The sequence below is a fragment of the Nuphar pumila genome, chromosome 4 (genome assembly GCF_984573655.1).
Source record: "Nuphar pumila chromosome 4, dmNupPumi1.hap1.1, whole genome shotgun sequence".
Classification (NCBI taxonomy): Eukaryota; Viridiplantae; Streptophyta; class Magnoliopsida; order Nymphaeales; family Nymphaeaceae; genus Nuphar; species Nuphar pumila.
The window spans coordinates 121,452,520-121,473,585 of NC_143252.1; the positions used below are offsets into that span (position 1 = coordinate 121,452,520).

Here is a 21,066-nt window from a genome sequence, read left to right on the forward strand (position 1 = left end):
CCCATAAGTTTCATAAACACTAAAGAGGTTGGGCTATAATCCCAAATCCCTTGGAGAAATACAAGAGGAGCTGCCCATATAAATAGGGCTTGGAGGAGGCCTTGGGAGGGGCTCCACATAGTCATTGGAGCCCCTCCAACGGTCACAAATGTGACCGTTGGAGGGGTCCAACGACTAGTGGGTTGGGCCCCTCCCAATGCATGTACAATGCATTAAATGCAAAAACAAAAATACAAAAAGAAAAAGAAAAAAGAAAATACAAAAAAACATATTCTTGAAAAAGAATATGTGTAAAATTCCTAAACTACCCTTACTATGACTATATATATTTTATATATATAATTGGTAAATACATATACATATATTATATATATGTATATGTATTACCTTATATATATAAAATATATATACGAAATTACAAGTTTAATTACATAATTTAACACTTTAAACCACTCGAGCATCTTGCCTGTGAAGGCGAATGTGAGGCCATTTATGTGATTACAGCATTGTGCGTTTAGCACTGTTCGAGGTCGCACGACCGTCTCATCCGATCATCGCAGTACTAGACGTGTCGTGCACGACTACAAGTACTCTAGTATAAAGGGGGTATAGCTCCTCAATGGAAGCCTCAACATGAGTGTTTCACCAAGATATAAAGTTTATCAACTTTACTTTATCTTTTGCCAACATTATGCAAAAGCAAGAGCTTGGGCGTAGAGTGCGACGTAAGGTAAAGGCGGTAAGCAGAAGTGCAACGCTAAACCTCGACGCGATGCGTGACGGCAAGTAACCTGATAGAAGGTAAAGGGCAAGGATTTCAGAACCGCATCCTTGAGTGAAGTGCATACCCGTATAAATATATATATTTGTATATATATATATATATTCATTTAATGATTCCTTTTAGTTTAATTGAACTTAATTCAATTATCCAAGTCTTCCGTGCAATATTCCCCTACCTTGGAGAGTTACGAGCTCGCTGGCGTCTGCGGATGTACACGATTGACGGCTCGAGTCGCGGAGCGCGAGTGGGATCCGTCGTAGCTGCAATTATGCGATATTAACATGCAACCCAAACAAAAGCAAAAGCAAGGAGAAGACTCGACTTCTCTGATAGATAGGGCTGGGCCAAATGACCCTTGCTGCTAAAGAACAGGTGCAAGGGCCATCGGCCCCTGTTGAAAATCTTAAAAGAAAAGAGAAAGAAAAGCAGGGGACCATCGGCCATTGCTGGTAAAGTACAAAGGCAGGGGCCGATGGCCCCTGCTGGAAAAGTACAAGGGCAGGGGCCGATGGCCTCTGCTGAAAATGTACAAAGGCAGGGGCCGATGGCCTCTGCTGAAAATGCACAAAGGCAGGGGCCGATGGCCCCTGCTGGAAAAGCACAAAGGCAGGTGCCGATGGCCCCTGCTGAAAATGTACAAAGGCAGGGGCCGATGGCCCCTGCTGAAAATGCACAAAGGCAGGGGCCGATGGCCCCTGCTGAAAATGCACAAAGGCAAGGGCCGATGGCCCCTGCTGGAAATGCACAAAGGGCAGGCAGGGGCCCCTAAACCCCCTGCCGAAACCCTCCTCACAGGCGGCAGGTGGGGTTAAAACCCCTGTCGCACGGCCCTTCCCCATCGTAAACAACCGACGGGAAGGGCTTTGCCCCCTGTCGATGACAGGGAGAAGAGGAGAAACGAGGGAGGAGAGGCGGCGAAACGAAAGAGAAAAGGGAGAGCAAGGCGTACCTGGTGGTCGCCAGAGGGAACTCGTCGGCAGGAAGAGGGTTGATGATGTCGGTGGCGGCGGGCTGTCGAGAGCTGCCGGCGTCGATGGATGAGCGAGAGAGAGAGAGAGTCAGAGACACCGAGGGAGACAAGAGGGTCGGTAAGGGAGAGAGTCGGGGACGAGAGGGTAAGAGAGAGAGAACAAAGAGCGAGAGGCGGTGAGGGGGGGTTTCGTAACCCTCCTCCCGCCTGCCTCGCTGTCTTTAAAAGACAGCGAGAGGCGGTGATCCGGGTCGGGTCCGGATCCGGCCCGAATCAAACAATTTTTTTTTTGCTGTTACAATTTAGGGGCATTTTGGTCTTTTCAATATGTATTCAAATAAGTGTATTTTCATTTTTTTATTATTTTCTTTTCTGTTTTTATTCCCAGCCTTAAAGGGCTTTTTGGGAAATGGGTAGGGAGTTGTTGGACCCTATCCAAATGCTAGAATTCTAGCCATTGGGTAGGTCCCAACGGCTCCCTAGGGCCTTCTTTTCTTTTTGTATATAAAAAGGTGAGACCCTCTCTCCCTTCATGTATTCTAAAAGGGATTATTCCCCAATAATATACATTATTTTTATGAGTGTTTTTCAGCCCTTAGTGGCTCATTCTTGCGTTTTCGTGTATTGACCCATACGAGGTCATATTCTCTAAGTGTTCCTCTTGCCCATAAGTGACACATCGAGGCATATTCTTTAGTTCGTGACATGGTATCAGAGCCTATCGACTCTTTTCAACTCTTTCTTAAGCGTATTTTGAGGCTTTATTAAGATTGGGCCTTGCGCCAGGAAGCATGCCTACCAACCTTCTTGAAGATTGGTCTTCTTATGAATGCATAGACTTTGGTGCTTCAAAGAGAGTTGAAAATTTGCTCAAGTATTTATTCATCTTCCTCTTTCTTCTCTCTTACTTTGTGTTCTTTGGTTCTATGGCCGAAAAAGAAGTGGTGACGGTAGTTCCAATAAACTTTGATGGAAAGAACTATAATTTATGGGCTACCGCCATAAAAAAAATCCTTATTGGTAAAGGATTATGGGAGTATGTTGATGGTTCCACAATAGAACCACAACTCACTCTCACAAAATCCATTAAAGAAAAGGATGAAACCATTAGAGATGAGGTTCTTAAAAGATAAGAGAAGGAAAAAGTTCTTATAGGCTATAAGAAAGCTTTAAAGGAATGGGAAATTGCCCATGCTAAGGTACTTTCCTTATTAATGGAAAGTATGAACAAAGATACATGTGAAACAATTTTGGAGTTTGAAAAAGCCAATAAAGCATGGCTCTTCATTAAGAAAAGATATACTCAATGCGACAATGCATTTCGATGGGAGCTTCAAGACAAGATTCACAATTGTAAACAAGGAGACTTGAGTATTAGAGAGTATTTTGGCTCTCTAAAAAAGTTATGAGATCAAATGGATAAGTTAGAACCCGTTTGGGAAACTCCAAATGATGCCCAAACTAGAAAGACACAAATAAACAATGAGCAATTCTTTCAATTTATGAGGGTTGCGACTTCGAATTTGAACAAATGAGAAGCAACATCATACATAGAAGACAATATGAGTTTCCTCTTATTCAAGAGGTTTTAGCTCAAGTTTGCATGAAAGAGACTAGATTAAGGTCTCAAAATGAAGCAAAAGAAGCTAAGGACAATGTGTTGGTTGTTTCAAAATCGAGTGCCAACACTCATACATAAAAACCCTCACACTTTTATAATAACAATAACTATGGGAAGAATCATGTCTATGAGGGAAAAGAGGATGGAAAGAAAATAGGCATTTTTCACCATAATTATGGGGAACCGGGTCATATTAAACCTTTTTGTCTGAAATTCACAAACAAAGATGAAAAGAAGGTTGCTTCAGTTGGTACTTAACAAGTTAACCAAGATTCTTTAAGTAAATCAATTTCGAACATGTCTCTTTGTCAACTCGCGGAGGCATTGCAACCTCTACTTAGAGGACAATCCGTGATCGGCGCTGTTGTCTCCTCTTCTTCTCCTCCAGGTATGACTTCTTGGATTTTAAATTCGGGTGCATTATTTCATATGACATATGATAAATTTATACTTTCAAATTGTAGAAGCTCTACTAGTAAAAGAAATGTTTGCACTGCCAATGAAACCTCTCTTGATATTAATGGAAATGAAAATTTTGAAAAATGTTCTAGTTTTAGTATTTCTCAAGTAAAATTTGTTTCAAAACTAAACTTAAATTTATTTTCTATTTCTCAAATTACTGATCATGGATGTAGAGTCTCCTTCACTTCTGACCAATGCTTAATACATGATCTCATGTACGGGGGGCAAATTGGGTAAGGGCATAGAGAAGGAGACTTGTACTATTTTGAAAATTTTTGTTAAGACTTTTTGCCTTAATGCTAAAAAATTGGATAAAGTTTTGTGTCATCAAAGACTAGGACGTCCTAGTATGTATAAATTATCCAATATTCCTCATTTGAGGATCTTCTGTAATGAACAAATCTCTTGTACTGATTGTATTCTTGCAAAAATGAATTCAAATTCATATCAAGAGAGGTTTTTCTCTGCTACTAAACCGCTTCAACTAATTCATTATGATGTTTGAGGTCCTGCCCCTAGGGAGGATACACTTATTATGTTATTTTTGTGGATGATTACTCCCGCTATACTTGGATATATTTTCTCAAACATAAAATGAAGTATTTGAGAATTTCAAAAAATTTCATAAGTTAGTGACAAATCTTTTAAAGTCCAATATGTCTATTTTTCATTCTGACTCAAGGGGTGAATACATGTCTAATGATTTTCAACAATATCTAAAAGAAAATGGAATACTTCATCAAAATCATGTGCTAATACGCCATAACATGATGGTTGGCCAAAAAAAAGCATTGACACATAAAAGATACTACTAGAACTCTTCTTATATCTAAAAGTGTTCCCAAATACTTTTGGGTTGAAGCAACTCTCACCTCCGTATATCTCATAAATAGGCTACCTTCTTTAAAAATTCAAAATCTTTCATCATATGAAAAATTTTATAATATCTCTCCTGATTATCCTAGACTAAGAGTCTTTGGGTGTAGATGCTTTGTTCTCACCCATAAGAATAATAAATTATCTTCTAAAGCAATTCCATGTATATTCTTAGGATACGGAGAAAGCCAAAAAGGATTTAGGTATTATGATACTAAAAATAACAAACTTTATATTTCTAGGAATGTCACATTTCTAGAACAAGAAAATGGTTTTGAAACTGTCTCATCCAAAGATAAAAGTGAATACAAGTTTTTTGAAATGTCTTCACTAAATGAAGACATTAATGAGATAACTTAACGAATCTCAAGCTATTGAGCCCCACAATCATCCAAATGTCATTCAATATCAAAGAAGACAAGATAACGAACAACTAAGTGCTTTTGAAAAATATTCAACCATAGAACAAAAAAACACAAGAATTAGACGCTCAGAGAGACCATGTAGAATTCCAGATAGATTTGTGCCATATGAATCTTTCGAACCTCACTATAGAGCTTGTTTAGCAAAAATTTATTCATACTTTAAACCTTCCACATATAATCAAGCAAAGGACTATCTTGAGTGGCAAAATGCAATGAGCGAAGAAATTAGAGCCTTGGAAAAATCTCAAACTTAAGAATTGTCTTATATACCAACCAACAAGAAATCAATAGGATGGAGGTGGGTTTTTAAAGTAAAAACTAAAAGTGATGGATCCCTAGAAAGACATAAAACTAGGTTGGTCGCTAAAGGATATGCTCAACAATATGGTATTGACTACGATGAAACATTTGCTCCTGTAGCACGTATGACCATTGTTAGAATTCTCATAGCCATAGTCCCTATTAGGAAATGTTCAATTCATCAAATAGATGTTAAAAATGCATTTCTAAATGGTGATTTAAAAGAAGAAGTATATATGGATCCATCTTTGGATATAATGTTCCTAAGGAAAAAGTTTTACGGCTTAGAAAGACTTTGTATGGTCTTAAACAAGCTCCAAAATCTTGGTATGATCGCTTTAGTTTTGTTATGCTTAAGCTTGGATATACTTCCTGTTATACTGATATTGCTTTATTTGTTAAGAATTTCGTCAGGTATTGTTATTTTATTACTTTATGTTGATAATATGAAACAAATAAACAATGAGTAGATCAAGTTAAATTTATTCTCAAGAAAAGTTTTGAAACAACCTTTGTTTTCTCAGATTTTTCTTAGGGATTGAGGTTCAAAATTCCCCTTGAGGGTATCTGTTGTCTCAATCCAAATTTGCAAATGAAATTATTGATAGGTCTAGAATTACTAATGACAAAAGAGTAGATACTCCAAAGGTGATAAATGCAAAGACTAGATAACCCTACTCCATATCGGCAGATGTAACGACCCCAATTAATCCTCGTAAAAATAGTGGATTTTTTTTTAAAACAATTGCGAAAACAAACCCAAGGATCCAGGGCCTTACAAATTTAATGTACCAAACCATAACTGATTGTGTATTGAATCAAAGAAGAATAATTAAACTTTATTAATCAATGAATAATGTCAAATAAACCAAGATAGTAAAATCGTCTATTACAAGGAGTCACTCTGTCAGAGAACCCAGACTTAGTCACATTAGGCTCGCAGTCTCTAGTCAGCCAGTCGAGACATCACTGAGCATCCGTTCCTGTAAAACAGTTTTATGAAAACAGATAACAACCAAAGTTCTTTGTACGAATTCCTCTAAAAATCCAAACAATGAAGGAATAACATAAACCAAATTCATGCATAAATTTCAGAGGAATATCACAATAACAATTTACCATAATCAACTTACCATTTAAGTATTTAAAAAAATATCATGCTATAACAATTTATCACGCGAAACAAAATAAGCATGAATGCATGAACTAATGATGAACAATAAATATGTATAATTCAATGCACATACATGAATAACTTATTAAGTTATTTATTAGAGTTGCTTTTGTATGCATATTCTTATTAAATGCACATAAATTTACTTTTCACTTTTCCTTAAACCCGCAGATACTCAAAATAGGCACAAAATTCTTGAAGTCTAAGTTAGGTTCTCAGTTATAACTTAACACACAATTTGTATTTTATTACTGGGTTCCACACTTGTTTCTAGACCGGTATCAGGAATCCTCACCTTCCATCGGAATATTAGGAATCTTCACCTAATGCCGAGACATCAATAAAAATTCTCAACCATGGATGCCACTTTCTTGGTATACCAAAACTATAGCTGAGTCAACAACACCCCCCAGACAAAGTGACTGAAGTCTCCCTAAAACCGTGGTCGGAAGGTGAACCAGCACATCGGGTTCATGGGCACAATCCCACACGGAGTTTTAATATCCTCACGGTCCTTCGAGACCACTATCCAAGATTCCCACATTATAAAAAGGATATCAAGGAAAAAATTAATTACACTGTTTGGTCTCTTTTACTCTTTTTAAACAATTTCAAGTTCTTTACACAAGAATTGTTTTGCAAATCTACATGTAAAACCAATTTCGGGTCCTGCCCTATACAAATTTAACAGTGTAATTAATTTTTGGAAAACCAATAATTTTCAGAAATAAATTTTGTAATGCATAAATAAAATCAACAAAAATAGAGCAACACATGCTCCTGGCCTACATGACCTACAGTGGTTCACATCTGACCACTAAAGCATCTCAAAAGCGATTTATGCATATTTTGCAAAATTTCAGTGAACATGCAACACCTTGTTTCAGATAATGTCTACAATGCAACATGAATGCACATAAAGTCAATTGCATATGCATGTGAACAAATGCTTGCAATAGACATTATCATGATCAATTCCATGCATAAATACCCAAATATGCACATGATCATATTTATGCAAACATCAAAATAAACTTCAGATTCATGCGTATGATATACACATTTGCAACATGATATTCGAATGCATAAGTATGCATAACCAATCTAAATATATAATCGGATACATAATCCTGCAACAAACATAAAGATGAACCTGAATACTGTAAAACTATTCAGCTTTACATATATCTTGGACTTAGCAGATCCGATTAGATTTGCACATGCACGACACATCACCCAGATTTTTCACAATTTATTTTGGTAAGTTTTGATTATGGTTTTAGAGCTTTCAAAATCTTTGGTCGGAACAGTCTTGCTGACAGGGCAGAAAATTTGTGCTCTGTTGCAATAGACGTTTCAGTCTCAAAACGGAACCAAACAGGACAAAGCAAGATTATAAATTCAAGCCCTGGATGTATAGAATACTCCAGTTTTTTTAGTTTTATTTATTGACCTCGTTTTCATAAAGATATCAATTTATTTCTGAGACTAATTAGAACAAAAAACGAGGACAGAATAACCAAGATTCAAACTCATGCAAAATCTATTATGCAAGAACAAGAATCATGGTGAAACTTGTATTGTAACGCCCCAAAATTTCAAACTTGTGGACCTTTCAGAAAACAGGCAAGAGACTAGAAAAAATCTCTTTCCTTTCAGAGTTTATTTATGTAATCAGCGGAAGATAATTCTTTTGTTGAATTTAGAAAGGCAAGCTGACAACTTTGGGGACGTTAGCTAAAAGAACCAAAACTCACTACAATGTTACTTGCAAAACACTTGGAAAAGCCACTTTCATTTAAAGAAGTTTTCAAATAGTACAAAATTCAGATATCTAAAGGAAAATCCGTGACAAAACCCAAAAACGTTCAAGACCCGAGCTAAGAGCAGGAAAAGGAAATCTTGAAGCCATCTTGCCATCACGTCATTGTCCGTGGTGTACTTAATCATCATCTGTACCCATAGAATGAGTTAGTTTCGCGAAAAATTAGTAGGTGCACAAGAGAGACTACATGAAACTGGATTAAGTACATTTAATTCAGCATGCTAAGCAGTTTAAAGCAGATATGCAGTTAAACAGGGAAGTCGTTCAAAACAGGTAAGCAGTTTAAAGCAGGTAAGCAGTGCAACTGTCAAAACGCAGCATGACAATTCATTTGATCGTAAGCTGTGAACTACCACGCAACAAGCAAGTCTCATGACCCATCAACTAGTGTGAACAAACTTTATGTTTCGATATTACTGGCCTGCAAGTACGCGCAGACAAATCGTAGAAACAACTGAGACTGGTTCGGGTGTCTGTTGTTTTATGTATTTTCAATAACCCAAATAGCTAATTGAGTTCGCTCCTAAAGGGACCACTTTAGCCGAGAGAGGATTCTCCAAAGGCAGGTACTTGGCAACGAATGCATCCAACTTCTGCAGAAGTCCATGGGATCTACCACGTAGGATAATGTCTGGTAGTCCCTTCCCCTAACTCGAATGACTGAGGAGACCGAATCTTTGCCCGTGGGGTGGTTATTAACTACCTGTCCATTAGAGTATGTACCACTTTATCCTCTCCCTTGACAAACTACAAGAAACGAATGAGCGCGTCAGGGGTAAATTAACTGATGACTCATTCTATATGCTTTGGTCTTTTAACCAAATGAGCATCTTACATGTGAAGGCGATCACATTTTTATGTGTTTACAACATTGTATATTTAGCATTGTTCGAGGTCGCACGACCGTCTCATCCGATCATCGCAGTACTAGCATGTAGTGCATGACTACAAGTACTCTAGGATGAAAGGGGTATAGTTTCTCAATAGGATCCTCAACAAAAGTGTTTCACAAAGATGTAATGTTTCTCAAACTTTACTTTTGACATTCTTTATCTTTTGAAACAGCCAACAACTTGTACCAACATTTGGCATGCGATTTTCTAGAATCTTATCCACTATCGTGGTATCTACATGCCTCGCATGACTCGATACCGGCCTCGATAAACGGGATACGGGTTTCTTAACAGAACCCCCACTAAGAAGTTTGCTCAAGCCCCAATTCGGGGTTACCCGAGATATGTTGAATAGACGAACATAACCAGTCAATCACATCCTTCCAAATAGTTTGATTTGGGCAGTCTTTAATGCTTTTACTCAGCTCCCTAAATTCTCAAGTCTATGTTGCAGAACTGCTCACTCGAAAAGCCAGGATCCCTGCTAGGGATCCCTTTCCTTAGACGAGGATGTATCGTTAAGCTCCCGACTCAACTCTTGTCACAAGAGGGAGAGTAGTAAATGCCTCTTGCATCCTCCACGAAGATGCTTTTATAGCACATGCAATGAGTGAAAACCTGAGCATCATCTGCAATGGCAAGGCAATAACGAAATATTTGCAAAAGCAGGAGCCTGGGCGCAAAGCGCGACGACAAAGTAAAGACATGACAGAAAGTAAAGGACAAGGATCGCGAAACCGCGTCCTTGAGTTAAATGCGTACTCGTATAAATATATATATATATATTTATTTAATTATCCTTTTTAGTTAATTGAACTCAATTCACATGTCCAAGTCCTCTGTGCAATCTTTCCCTACCTTGGAGAGTTGCAAGCTTGCTGGCGCCTGCGGGTGTAAAAGATTGACGGCTCGGGTCGCGGAGCGCAAGCATGATCCATCGTACGAGCTACAAAAGCGACAGTCTTAGCAAGCTAACACTAAAAATAGAAGGTCAGGGGCACTGCCGCTGACCTAACGTGAAGGAAGCAGATGCAGCGTGCCCCTGCGAACCTGCTGAACGTGAAAGAAGCAGGGGCAGGAGCTGCGAGGCAGGGTGTTGCACCCCTACCTACCGATTGCTCAGACAGAGGCAAGGGTTGCGCCCCTGCCTGACGAAGGCAAGGGCTTCGCCCTTGCCTATCGGAAAGTATAGAGGCAGGGAGCTTCGCTCCTGCCTGCTGAAAACTAGCGATGGCAGGGGCGATGCCACTGCCCTAAAGAAGAGGGTGCAGGGAGGGGGCTCAGTCCCTCCCCTGCCCAAACCAAGGGAGAAAAGTGGTCTCGGCCCCTCCCCAGCGAAACAGGGAAGCAGGGAGGGAGCCCCCCCCCCCCCCTCCTTGCGCAATAAACAAGCAGGGAGGGGCTCGACCCCTCCCCCTGTGTAGCTCGAAGGCAGGGAGGGCTCGATCCTCTCCCCGAAACAAACAGAGGCAGGGAGGGTCGAACCCTCCCATGCGCAATAAAAAAGGAGTCAGGGAGGGGTCTTGACCCTCCCTGGTGAAAACAAAAGGGCAGGCAAGGGCCCCAAGGCCCTTCTCACAGGCGGCTGGGGTTTTACCCCTACCGACCTGTCGGCAAAGTGGCAGGGGATTAGCCCCTGCCGACTTACCTGAACAAGAGGCAAGCAGGGGGGCCTTGCCACCCTGCCGACCAAGGCACGAGCAGCCCCTCCCCCGGAAGTCCTACGCCCGAGAGAAGAGGTGACGCAGGCAGCAGCCCTGCCGCCTGCCAAAAAGGAGAGGGGGAAATAATGAGGGGAGGTGCTGAGCACCTCCCTCCCTGGCAGACCCAGAGCCACCACGATGGTGGCTCTGGTCCACCGACCCTTAAACAGGAGGGTTGAGGGAGACGAAGAGGAGAGAAGGAGACAACGAGGAGGGGTGCTCGGCACCACCCTCCTGGTAGACCCAGAGCCACCACCCACGATGGTGGCTCTGGTCCATCGACAACAAACAAGGGAAAAAAGGGGATGGGATTTACCTGGGAAGACCGCGGCGATGGGGAGAGGGGGGGGGGGTGTCCACGGATGGCACAGGTGAAGGTGACGACGTCGGGGACATTGGCCGAGCTGCTGGAGCAAGGGCGATGACAGTCGGTGGTCGAACGAGAGTTGGAGATAAAGAGAAGACGAAAGGGGGACTATCGCCGGTCATGAGTGGCGATGGCTGGACGAGCCGCAGAGAGGGAGCAAAGCGACGGTGGTGGCGTCGACCGGACACCGGGGGGGAGAGAAAGTGCAGAGAGAGAGAGAGAACGAGAGAGCAGAGGGGAAGGAGGTTTCTAGAAACCTCCCCCCTTTGCCTCACTGCCTTTATTAGACAGAGAGAGAGGCGGTGGCCTCGGGTCGAGTCCGACCCGAATCCAAGTTTTTTTTTTTCGGGTTTTACACGTACAATCACGATTTTTAGATGCTCTAAACACATATACAACATCATTCAACACATCTTTGATCATATTTATTCTAATCTTGCTAAAACATTAACATAATCCAAAAATCACAAAACCTTTATGGAATATCTCAAATGCAATTTCTCTATGCAAGAATCACAAGAGGCATAAAAACATGGAATCATTGATTATTTATGCAATAACATGTTTAATCATGATATGCATGTCCTAATCTACCATATATGATCAGATTAACTTCCTTTATCATAAAATATCAAAACCCTAAAACGTTTTTGGTAAAAACCTTCTTCAAAATTATTTTCGCATATTTTTAACCAATATCTATATAAGAGACATATTTATGGCATCAAGATTTATAGAAAAACACTCAAAAACATGCTTCTACATTCATTATACATGTTGAACAATCAAATAAAATACAGATCTATCTATTCACATGTTTTTGCTTTTTAGAGTTTTGAATCTAGTCTTTACCAAATCATTTTTTCAAAACCGATCATCTAAAATGTTGTTTTGGGTTTTCGATAGATCTAATAGCTATTAGATATTCTAGGCCTAAATTACATGTAGATCCAAGCCCTTGATAAAAAAGAGGGTATGCTAATGCATCCTGAAATCGATCATAAAAGTAGAGATTCTCTATCGAAAATGTGTTTCCCGCAATGACACCGTTGCTTTTTCCTCCACTCGCACCTCGTTTTGGGCTGGATTAGACCTTCACTAAGGTGGTTGCAGGTCTCTAATGGAGGTCTGAACTTTTCTAATTGCTTGGAGGAAGAAGGAGATGTGAGGAAGAAGAAGGGAAAAGGTAACTCTCTCTTCTCTTTTTTTTTTTCTTCACACTTTTTTTTGTTTTAATTTATTTAATTAGGTCTAGAAGGGGGTGACGCCCCCTCTAGAGTCCCTAGGTGGATAGGTCTCTCAAAAAGTCCAAATCATTTGGACTTCTACCTTCCTTTATCTTCTATTAACTAAAAACTAATTTCTTACTTTTTTTCTTTCTTTATCTCTTTTTTTTTTGTTATTATATTTTTTTTTTTGTATTTATCCTCCTTCCAAGTGGTGTAACCCTATCTGGGGTCCACATTGGACGTTCAGCTCATAGAACTCCAAATCCATAATTATATCAATTTTATTTTTTTAATTAAAATTCATGATTTATCCTTAATTGGATATTTATTAGATTTTCTTACTGGACTTTAAATTCAATCAAGATCCAATCCAATAAGAGTAAACCATATCCGATCCATATCCATTTTTTAAATTAGTAAAATCCACATCCCGTACGAACTTAGAGAGAAACTCGTACCTTAATCGAAGCGTAGAAAAAAGTTCAGAAATCGATGAATGTATAGTAAGAAAACTAGATTTTCTTCTTTCCTTCCCTTTCTCTCTTCCTTCTCTCTTTTCTTTCCTCTCTTTTTTTTTCTTCTCTCTCTCCCACGTGATTTTGGGACTCTCTCTCTCTCTAACTCCCCCTCTCTCTCTAGAATCACAATTTCTAGAGTGAGAGGTGTCCAGACCCTCTTTATATGTTTTCTAGAATTTTTTATCTTATTTTTTTCTTTTTATTCTTTTAACTAAGGTTTATCTAGAGGGTGACGTCCCCACTAGAGAGCTCTTTAGAGAGTAAAGTTCTACCAAAGGTAGAACTCTACCTCTTCTAGATAATACCCCTTTTAATTAATTACTTTAATTAATTAATTATTATATTATTAAATATAATATTCTATAGAATATTCCAGAGGGTGTCGCCCCCCTTTAGAAGCCTTCCTGGAGTAGAGTTCTACTCCAGGTAGAACTCTACCTACCCAATTTAAATTTTAAATTGATTTTAAAGTTTTAAATTAGTCATAGATGGATTTCGGATCCAAATCCAAATCTATATCCAAAATTCATATGGATCCTACCTGGACCAGATCCTAGTTAATATGGGTCCTAGACTGGGTCCAAATCTATATCAACTTGGATCAAACAGAACGGATCCAGTCCGATCCAATAAAAAAAGTAAAAAATAAAGGCGGGTTATTTTTGAAAAATGCAATTTTCGGGGCAATCGTAATTCGATTTCAGAAAACAGGACACCAACATTCTCAAAATTACGAGGCACATCTAACGGTATACATAATTGATTTTTGCCTCCAAATTTCGCCTGAATTTAACTTCAATTTCGCTCAATTTTTGCTCGAATTTAAAGGTTAAAAACAAAAAGTTTCTCAAACTTTAATTGGCTCATCTAGGTCTTGTTAGTGGGCTCTGGTTTCTTCCCAGACCCAGCTAACGTCACCTATATTTAAATATATTTTCTATGATTTTTTATTAATTTAATTAAATATTAAATTAAAAATTCATAATTTTCAAAATTAAAAATCATGAAAAAATATGTGATATTACAGCAGATGATCAAAGCATTGACGTATTTGACCATTACCAGACCCGACATAGCACATGCAGTTCACACGGTCGGTCAATTTCAGCATTCTCCTACCACTGTGCACATAAGTGTTGTGATGCATATTATTAGATATTCAAAAAATTCTGCTTCTAAAGGATTATTTTTATCTTCGTCTTCTCCTTGTAATTTAATTGTTTATTCTTATTCTGATTGGGGTAAAAACCCAAATGACAGACGCTCAACTACTGGTTTCTGTGTGTTTGTAAGAAATTCTCTAGTTTCATGGAAATGTAAAAAGTAACAAAAAATATCTTTCTTCTCCACAGAAGCCGAATATCGAGCTATGACAACTACTACAACTGAAATTGTATGGATGAGGCGTCTTCTCAAGATATGGGAGTATTCATGATAGAGTCATCAAGACTATGATGTGATAACAAGAGTACCATCTATATTGCTGGAAATCACACCTTTTATGAGCGGACTAAGCATATTGAGATGCACTATCATTATGTTCATGAAGAGTTTTTGAACAAGATTATTTCACTGCCATATATTCAGAATATCAGCTTACAGACTTCTTCACAAAACTCTTTCATTTTTTGTTGAACAAACTTTCGGTGATTTCACCGCAAGTTTGATGGGGGAGTGTTAATGTATACACATAATATATATATATATATATATATATATATATATATATATATATATATATATATATATATATATATATATATATGTGTGTGTGTGTGTGTGTGTGTGTGTGTGTGTGTGTATTTTACATATGTATGTCTATACATATATTATTCAGGGACATTTTAGTCTTTTTCACATATGTATTCAAATAAGTGTATTTTCATTTTTTTTATTTTTATTATTTTTTTTCTGTTTTTATTCCCAACCTTAAAGGGCTTTTTGGAAAATGGGTAGGGAGTCGGACCCTACCAAACGGCTCCCTAGGGCCTTCTTTTTATTTATAAAGGGGTGAGACTCCCTCTCTCCATTCATGTATTCTAAAAGGGATTATTCCCCAATAATATCCATTATTTTTATGAGTGTTTCTCAGCCCTTAGTGGCTCATTCTTGTGTTTTCGTGTATTGACCCATAAGTGATCAGTGTTCTCTTGCCCATAAGTAGCACATCAAGGCATATTCTTCAGTTCGTGTCAATCAAGCATAAATATTACAACTGCAAGATTTGCAACTGATGAAAACTCAGAGGTTCCTTAAAATATCTAGTAAAAACTGCTAGAGCATGCAAAGAGATAGGGCAAACCTATAAATCCGCCTCGCAAAGAAGTGACGGGTTGAGCAAGAATTCAGGAAAACCCCAAAATTGACTAAGATATTTTGTTTTCCCTGATGGTAGCTCAAACCTAGTTTGTTCAAAATGAAGTATCAGATAAAGATTGCTTTTTATTTCAATTTTGTCTGGTTGATTGCGTCTTTGGCATTTACTGCCACCATCTGGTGCTATGGCACAAACAAAACAAAATTTTGAGGATGAGACAAAATAGATGAAATTCATGATGAACATGATCCTGCAGAATACTCAAAGAGTGTGAAGACCAATTCTTCTTTATGAGCACTAGAGGAGTTGCAAATATGCAACATAAGACGTCAACTACAACCCAGGGCAATAGACATCTTTGACTCTCAAGCACAACTTAATATAAATGTTGTGTGGCACAATAAAAAAAATCTCCCTGAAAATGTTAAACTGAAATTGTGTTCATGCCTTCCTTCATTACCTTCATTTTTTGTGAATGTACATGAAATCAGAAACTTTCCTTCAATACTGGATGACCTTGGTTCATATTTTTTTGAATTTCATTTGGTTGTGTCTCAAATTCTTTAATTTTGGTTATGGAATTATCTGTTTCTTTTTATTTATTGATTCTTGGTTGATGCAGGCAAAAAACATGGTAGAAACGAATTTGTCATACGACTGCAACCTTCTGAGGCCATGTACATGAAACTCACAGTAAGCAGTTCATTCTGAAAGCTGCATTATCATATCCAATACTTGCATTGTGTTGGAACTCAAAGTATGTATGAAAATTTTGGGCTAGGAGCAAAGTTGTCCATCAGTCTGCTCCATCTGTAATTGCTGGCCTGCTGCATTGTCAAACTCTATTCCATAATAAGTCTGAAAGAATAATGCCCTTTATTTGTTATGATATAGTACTATTGTAGAGCATGCATCAGTGGTAAAGGAAGCTTCACAATTATTGTATATGATTCAATTACTACATACCGAAAATCATACTACATGGTTATTTCCATTTGCTGTTGCTGTGACTGTTGGCCATGCCTTGAATCTTGATGGGTTTTCAAAGTGGTTCAGTACCTCTCATTTACTTTTTCCATTAACTTTATGTTATAGCTAATTGACCAGATCAGTCCAGGTTCAAGTCTGACACATTGGGAAAGAAATTGTTTGGATCTAAGCAGTGATGACTGATCAATGTCCCCTACTACTTGTGGTCTTTAGTCATCTGATCAAGTTCGCATGAACAATATACCCAAATTGTGATTGGTGAGTAGTGGGTCATCTACTATCCTTAATGGTCTACCAACTTTTATGCTGTTGAAACAAGGTATTAACATGATATATTTTCCATATTGAGATTCATAACACATAAATACCATTCCTATCACACCTGTACTGACAGAAGTTTAGAGATCATATTATTGCATATGCTGGCCTTATAGATCCAGACGTACTTATACAATATAATGCTTTCTAGCTTCTAATTGCTTGATGATGTTATTGAATTCATGGTTATTAGAAAATTCAATCTTCCCCATTTCCTATTTTCAAATTTTGTCCAAGAAACCTTTTGTGGTTCGGAAAGCTGAAAAATTGATGGACCGTCCCCCATTTCTATCTATAGATATGCGAGCATACTTTTGTGCTAGCAGTTCGGTTGACCATACTCATTTGAAAGCACGTTAATTAGTTAGAGAATAAGCTCATTTTAGTATCTGACTTTTGAAATATTTCGTAGTATTGTATATGTTAAGGAAAGAGCTGCCACCCCATTCAATTATTCGTGCTACACTTATTCAACGAGTTTCATATCTTGATTGATATGACATGAAGAAATTTATGTTGACATGCTAGGTCTGGATGAGTGGTTTTACTTTTTCATTGTGTTTTGATGATTCCATGGGGTGTTGATAAAGAAAGATGCACTCTCCATATGATTTTGACTGCATTGTTATGTTCACCCAGGTTAAACAACCTGGACTGGAGATGTCAACTATCTTAAGTGAAATGGACTTATCTTATGGGCAACGTTATCAAGATGTTGTAATTCCTGAGGCTTATGAACGGCTAATCTTGGACACGTATGTTCTGAACTTTTCCATTTTCCGTATGTTCCATACTAACAGTGATTACAGCTGTGATCTTTATGGTTGTGAATGCACTATGGAAATGGTACAAATTGGTTACAAGTTTCATGCAACCTGATTAATTTGGTTAATAAAATAGAAGTGATTGAGCTTGTCTAATGTCTTTTGTAAGGTGTTTGATGGCAAACCACATATCCATATGAAATCAGATAGACTAGCGAGGAATTTCATGATAACCTTGTTCAGTGGTTTCATTTTGCTATAACTAATTGTATGAATGAAGAGTGGAAATTAGGTTGAGTTATCATCCCAATAAGATGCATATGCTAGTTTTGGTGTTTGTAGTGGATGTAGGAAGGGATGTAATCTTTTTTTGATTACCAAAATGCAATCTTATTCTCGTATTATCCTAGTCTGTTATTGTTTGTTTATTGTTCAACAGACTATTTTAATAGCATTAGATCTACTAGTCATACCGTGTATTGCTTTCATATGGATAAGTTAGGTTTTCATGTTTACTTACATTTTTCTTCAACAGCTTATGTAGATAATATTAAATTGAGATTCATGCATACACATGCATAAGCACAAGTATTATGAGAGATATCTTAGCCACCATCAATTTCAAAATGAGTCTTGTTCAGTCAAGCCTGGCAAAGTACTATTAATCCTCCACAACAATATTATTTGGGTTGTGGTGGAAAAGGGAAATAGAAGAATTAGGAAGTTTGAGGGCCTGAAATCCTCTCTCTTACATGTGTCTGTGCGCATAGCCTATGCTGAAATATTGAGCCTTCTAAAAGGGAGTGCATGTCTAGCTCATCCTTAAGGTGCATTGGTGGTATTATTTGGTCATTATAAACAGTAGTGTTGGAATTTCCCTGTGATATATTGATGTTACAATGTGTCAAGTTAACAAGATCGTATAATATTTGCAGAATAAGAGGTGACCAGCAACATTTCGTCCGCAGGGATGAGTTGAAGGTAAATTATGCTGTTTCTTCACTTGGATTATCATGTTCTATTGGACTAACTGGAAGAAAAAAATCTAAAAGAATTTCTCTTGCAGGCGGCCTGGGAGATATTCACCCCTTTGCTGCATAGAATTGATGATGGAGAATTCAAGCCAATTCCCTACAAAGTGGGAAGTCGGGGTCCGGATGAAGCAGATAACCTACTGACAAAAGCTGGATACATGCAGACCCATGGCTATGTTTGGATACCACCTACCCTGTGACGTGTCACCGAGTATTGCATGTAAATGCAGCAGCTAGTTTTCATCCCACTTTAAAATATGTTTGTAGAATCAGTTTGTTCGGCTAGCATGAGAGCTTCGATACAGCTGAGAAACTAATGTTTGGATCTGTTTCCAACTTTATGTTGTTCATCTGTATGTGCATGTGATCATCTGCCTACTCACACCCACATGTTTCTCTTTGTGATGTCAATGGTTGAGCATGGGACTGAGATTGCTTTATGTATATATATATATATATATAGAGAGAGAGAGAGAGAGAGAGAGAGAGAGCTGTATCTTCACGACCATTTATCTTTAAGACTGTCAGCATGTGTTTTTTGTTTAATCTAAACTTATAGATGCGATCTCTATGCTTTATTTAGTAGAAAACCTGTATTAAGTTTAAACATTTTTTATGTTTATATGTGTTTTTAGCTCAATGAAAAATCAACAGGATATATTGCATCAAAAACTTGATTAGCTAAAAATCAAGAATTCTTGTTAAATTGATTTGATCCAAAACATGGTTTTTAGTAAATAAGCAATGAGAAACACATTTACAGGTTTGGATTCAGCAAAAAAGCTTGCATAAATATGTTTTTTAAAGAGGCTTGGGACAGTCAGAGATAAATGGTATGTAAGATACGCATCTCTCTCTGTATATATATAGAGAGAGAAATGGGTAGGTGCAAAATTGATGCGTGCTAAATGGGTTTTTCTGCCCTTCCAGTATTTTTTTCGTAGTTCTGACCCCATAAATGTGTTGGGCATGGTTGATTTATGAAGAAACAACACTTGGATCATGTATTTTTGATGAAAAAAATGATATTTGGAGCCTCAAAAATTTACAAAGATTTTAGACCGTTGATTTTTTGAACCTTATAAAAACCCACCCATGTGTGGGAATCAAACACTTCAAGAGCTATCCCTATAAAATCAATTGCATAGATCACGTCAGAATTTAAAAATAAAACTAGAAATGATCTATCATTTTGCACCTACCCATTACTCTCCCTCTCTCTCTCTCTCTCTCTCTCTCTCTCTATATATATATATATATATATATATATATATATATATATATATATATATATATATATATATATATATATATATAATGGGATTAGCTGCCAAGGACGGCCAACACACCAGCATCATCCATTGTGGGTGATGGATGGCATTGGTGCACCATGCACATGCAAAAACAAGAATTAGGGATGGTTGCTATCCGCCGCTAAAGCCCCATCAGTGAAAAAAAAAAGCATGCGCCATCCATTGCCTGCGTGATGGACGTTGCACAGGAGTTTGCTACTGTTGGTAACTCTCTCTCTCTCTCTCTCTCTCTCTCTCTCTCTATATATATATATATATATATATATATATATATATATATATATATATATAGCAAATTTGTTTCCTGGTGTTGTAGGCACTGCCATCACATTATGAGAGCTAGTCATGCCCGAAATGATTACCTTAACCACAAAGAGGGGAATGCCAAAGGCTAGACTAGTGATTGGAGTGAAGTCATAATAAGGTAGCCGTATTGAAAGATGCAGCTGGATCACTGCTTTTTCAGACCGACCTTGGTTGGTTTGACATTGTTTCACACATAAAAATAAGAGCGAGTCAAGTCTTATTTGGTTTGACATTTTGAAAGATGCAGGGGATAACTGCTTGCCCCCACCTCCACCTCCCGGCTAGGGATGGCAATGGACCGGGGCGGGGGACAAGGTCTCCACCCCTGCTCCATCTCAAAATCCAAACCTCCATCCCCGCACGGGGATGGATTTTAACCTCCACCCCTGCCTCCATCCCCGTTTCATGTCCTCCATCCCCGGTCCAAACGGGGGGCAAGGCGGGGCCCCTTTTCTCCTCTGTCTATTGTCATCCCTTAGAAGGATTGGGGGTGGGGTGTGATGGGGTGGGGCGGGTGTGGGACGGGGACAGGGCGGAGCGGGGGAAAGCGTAAGTCCATCCCCGCACGAGGATGGATTTTAACCTTCATCCCCGTCTCCATCTCCGTTTCATGTCCTTCATCTCTGGTCGAAGTTATGGCAGGAGACAATTGGCCGCGTAAGGCCTTGAGGAAGGCATGAGAATAAATCAAGGTTATTCAGGTCAAAAAACTTTGTTAGACCTAGTGAGGGCAGCAAACGATGATCTGATAATGGTAAAATTTAGAGACCCCGTTTTAGAAACAAAAACAAGCTAGAGAAGTGTCTCATTGTGTCTTTTCACCTGTGACAAATCAAGTAGAAAATAACGAATAAACACTCTTATAGTCTTTGGCTAA

At 38.4% G+C, this 21,066-nt stretch overlaps 1 protein-coding gene across 3 annotated transcripts in view; it reads left to right on the top strand.

The window, feature by feature from the left end:
• LOC149840851 (glucose-6-phosphate 1-dehydrogenase, cytoplasmic isoform-like) overlaps positions 1 to 18,952 on the top strand; it is an 87,873-nt gene extending 68,921 nt beyond the window's left edge. For 2 of the 3 annotated variants that reach the window (XM_090003383.1, XM_090003384.1), the window contains exons 13-16: positions 16,087 to 16,157; positions 17,412 to 17,527; positions 18,472 to 18,517; positions 18,603 to 18,952. In XM_090003383.1, coding sequence (XP_089859509.1) covers positions 16,087 to 16,157; positions 17,412 to 17,527; positions 18,472 to 18,517; positions 18,603 to 18,770 — 401 coding nt within the window. In that variant the 3' untranslated portion in view covers positions 18,771 to 18,952. The remainder of the gene's footprint in view (positions 1 to 16,086; positions 16,158 to 17,411; positions 17,528 to 18,471; positions 18,518 to 18,602) is intronic. The other variant, XM_090003385.1, reaches the window with a different exon arrangement.
• Positions 18,953 to 21,066: the final 2,114 nt, after the last annotated feature.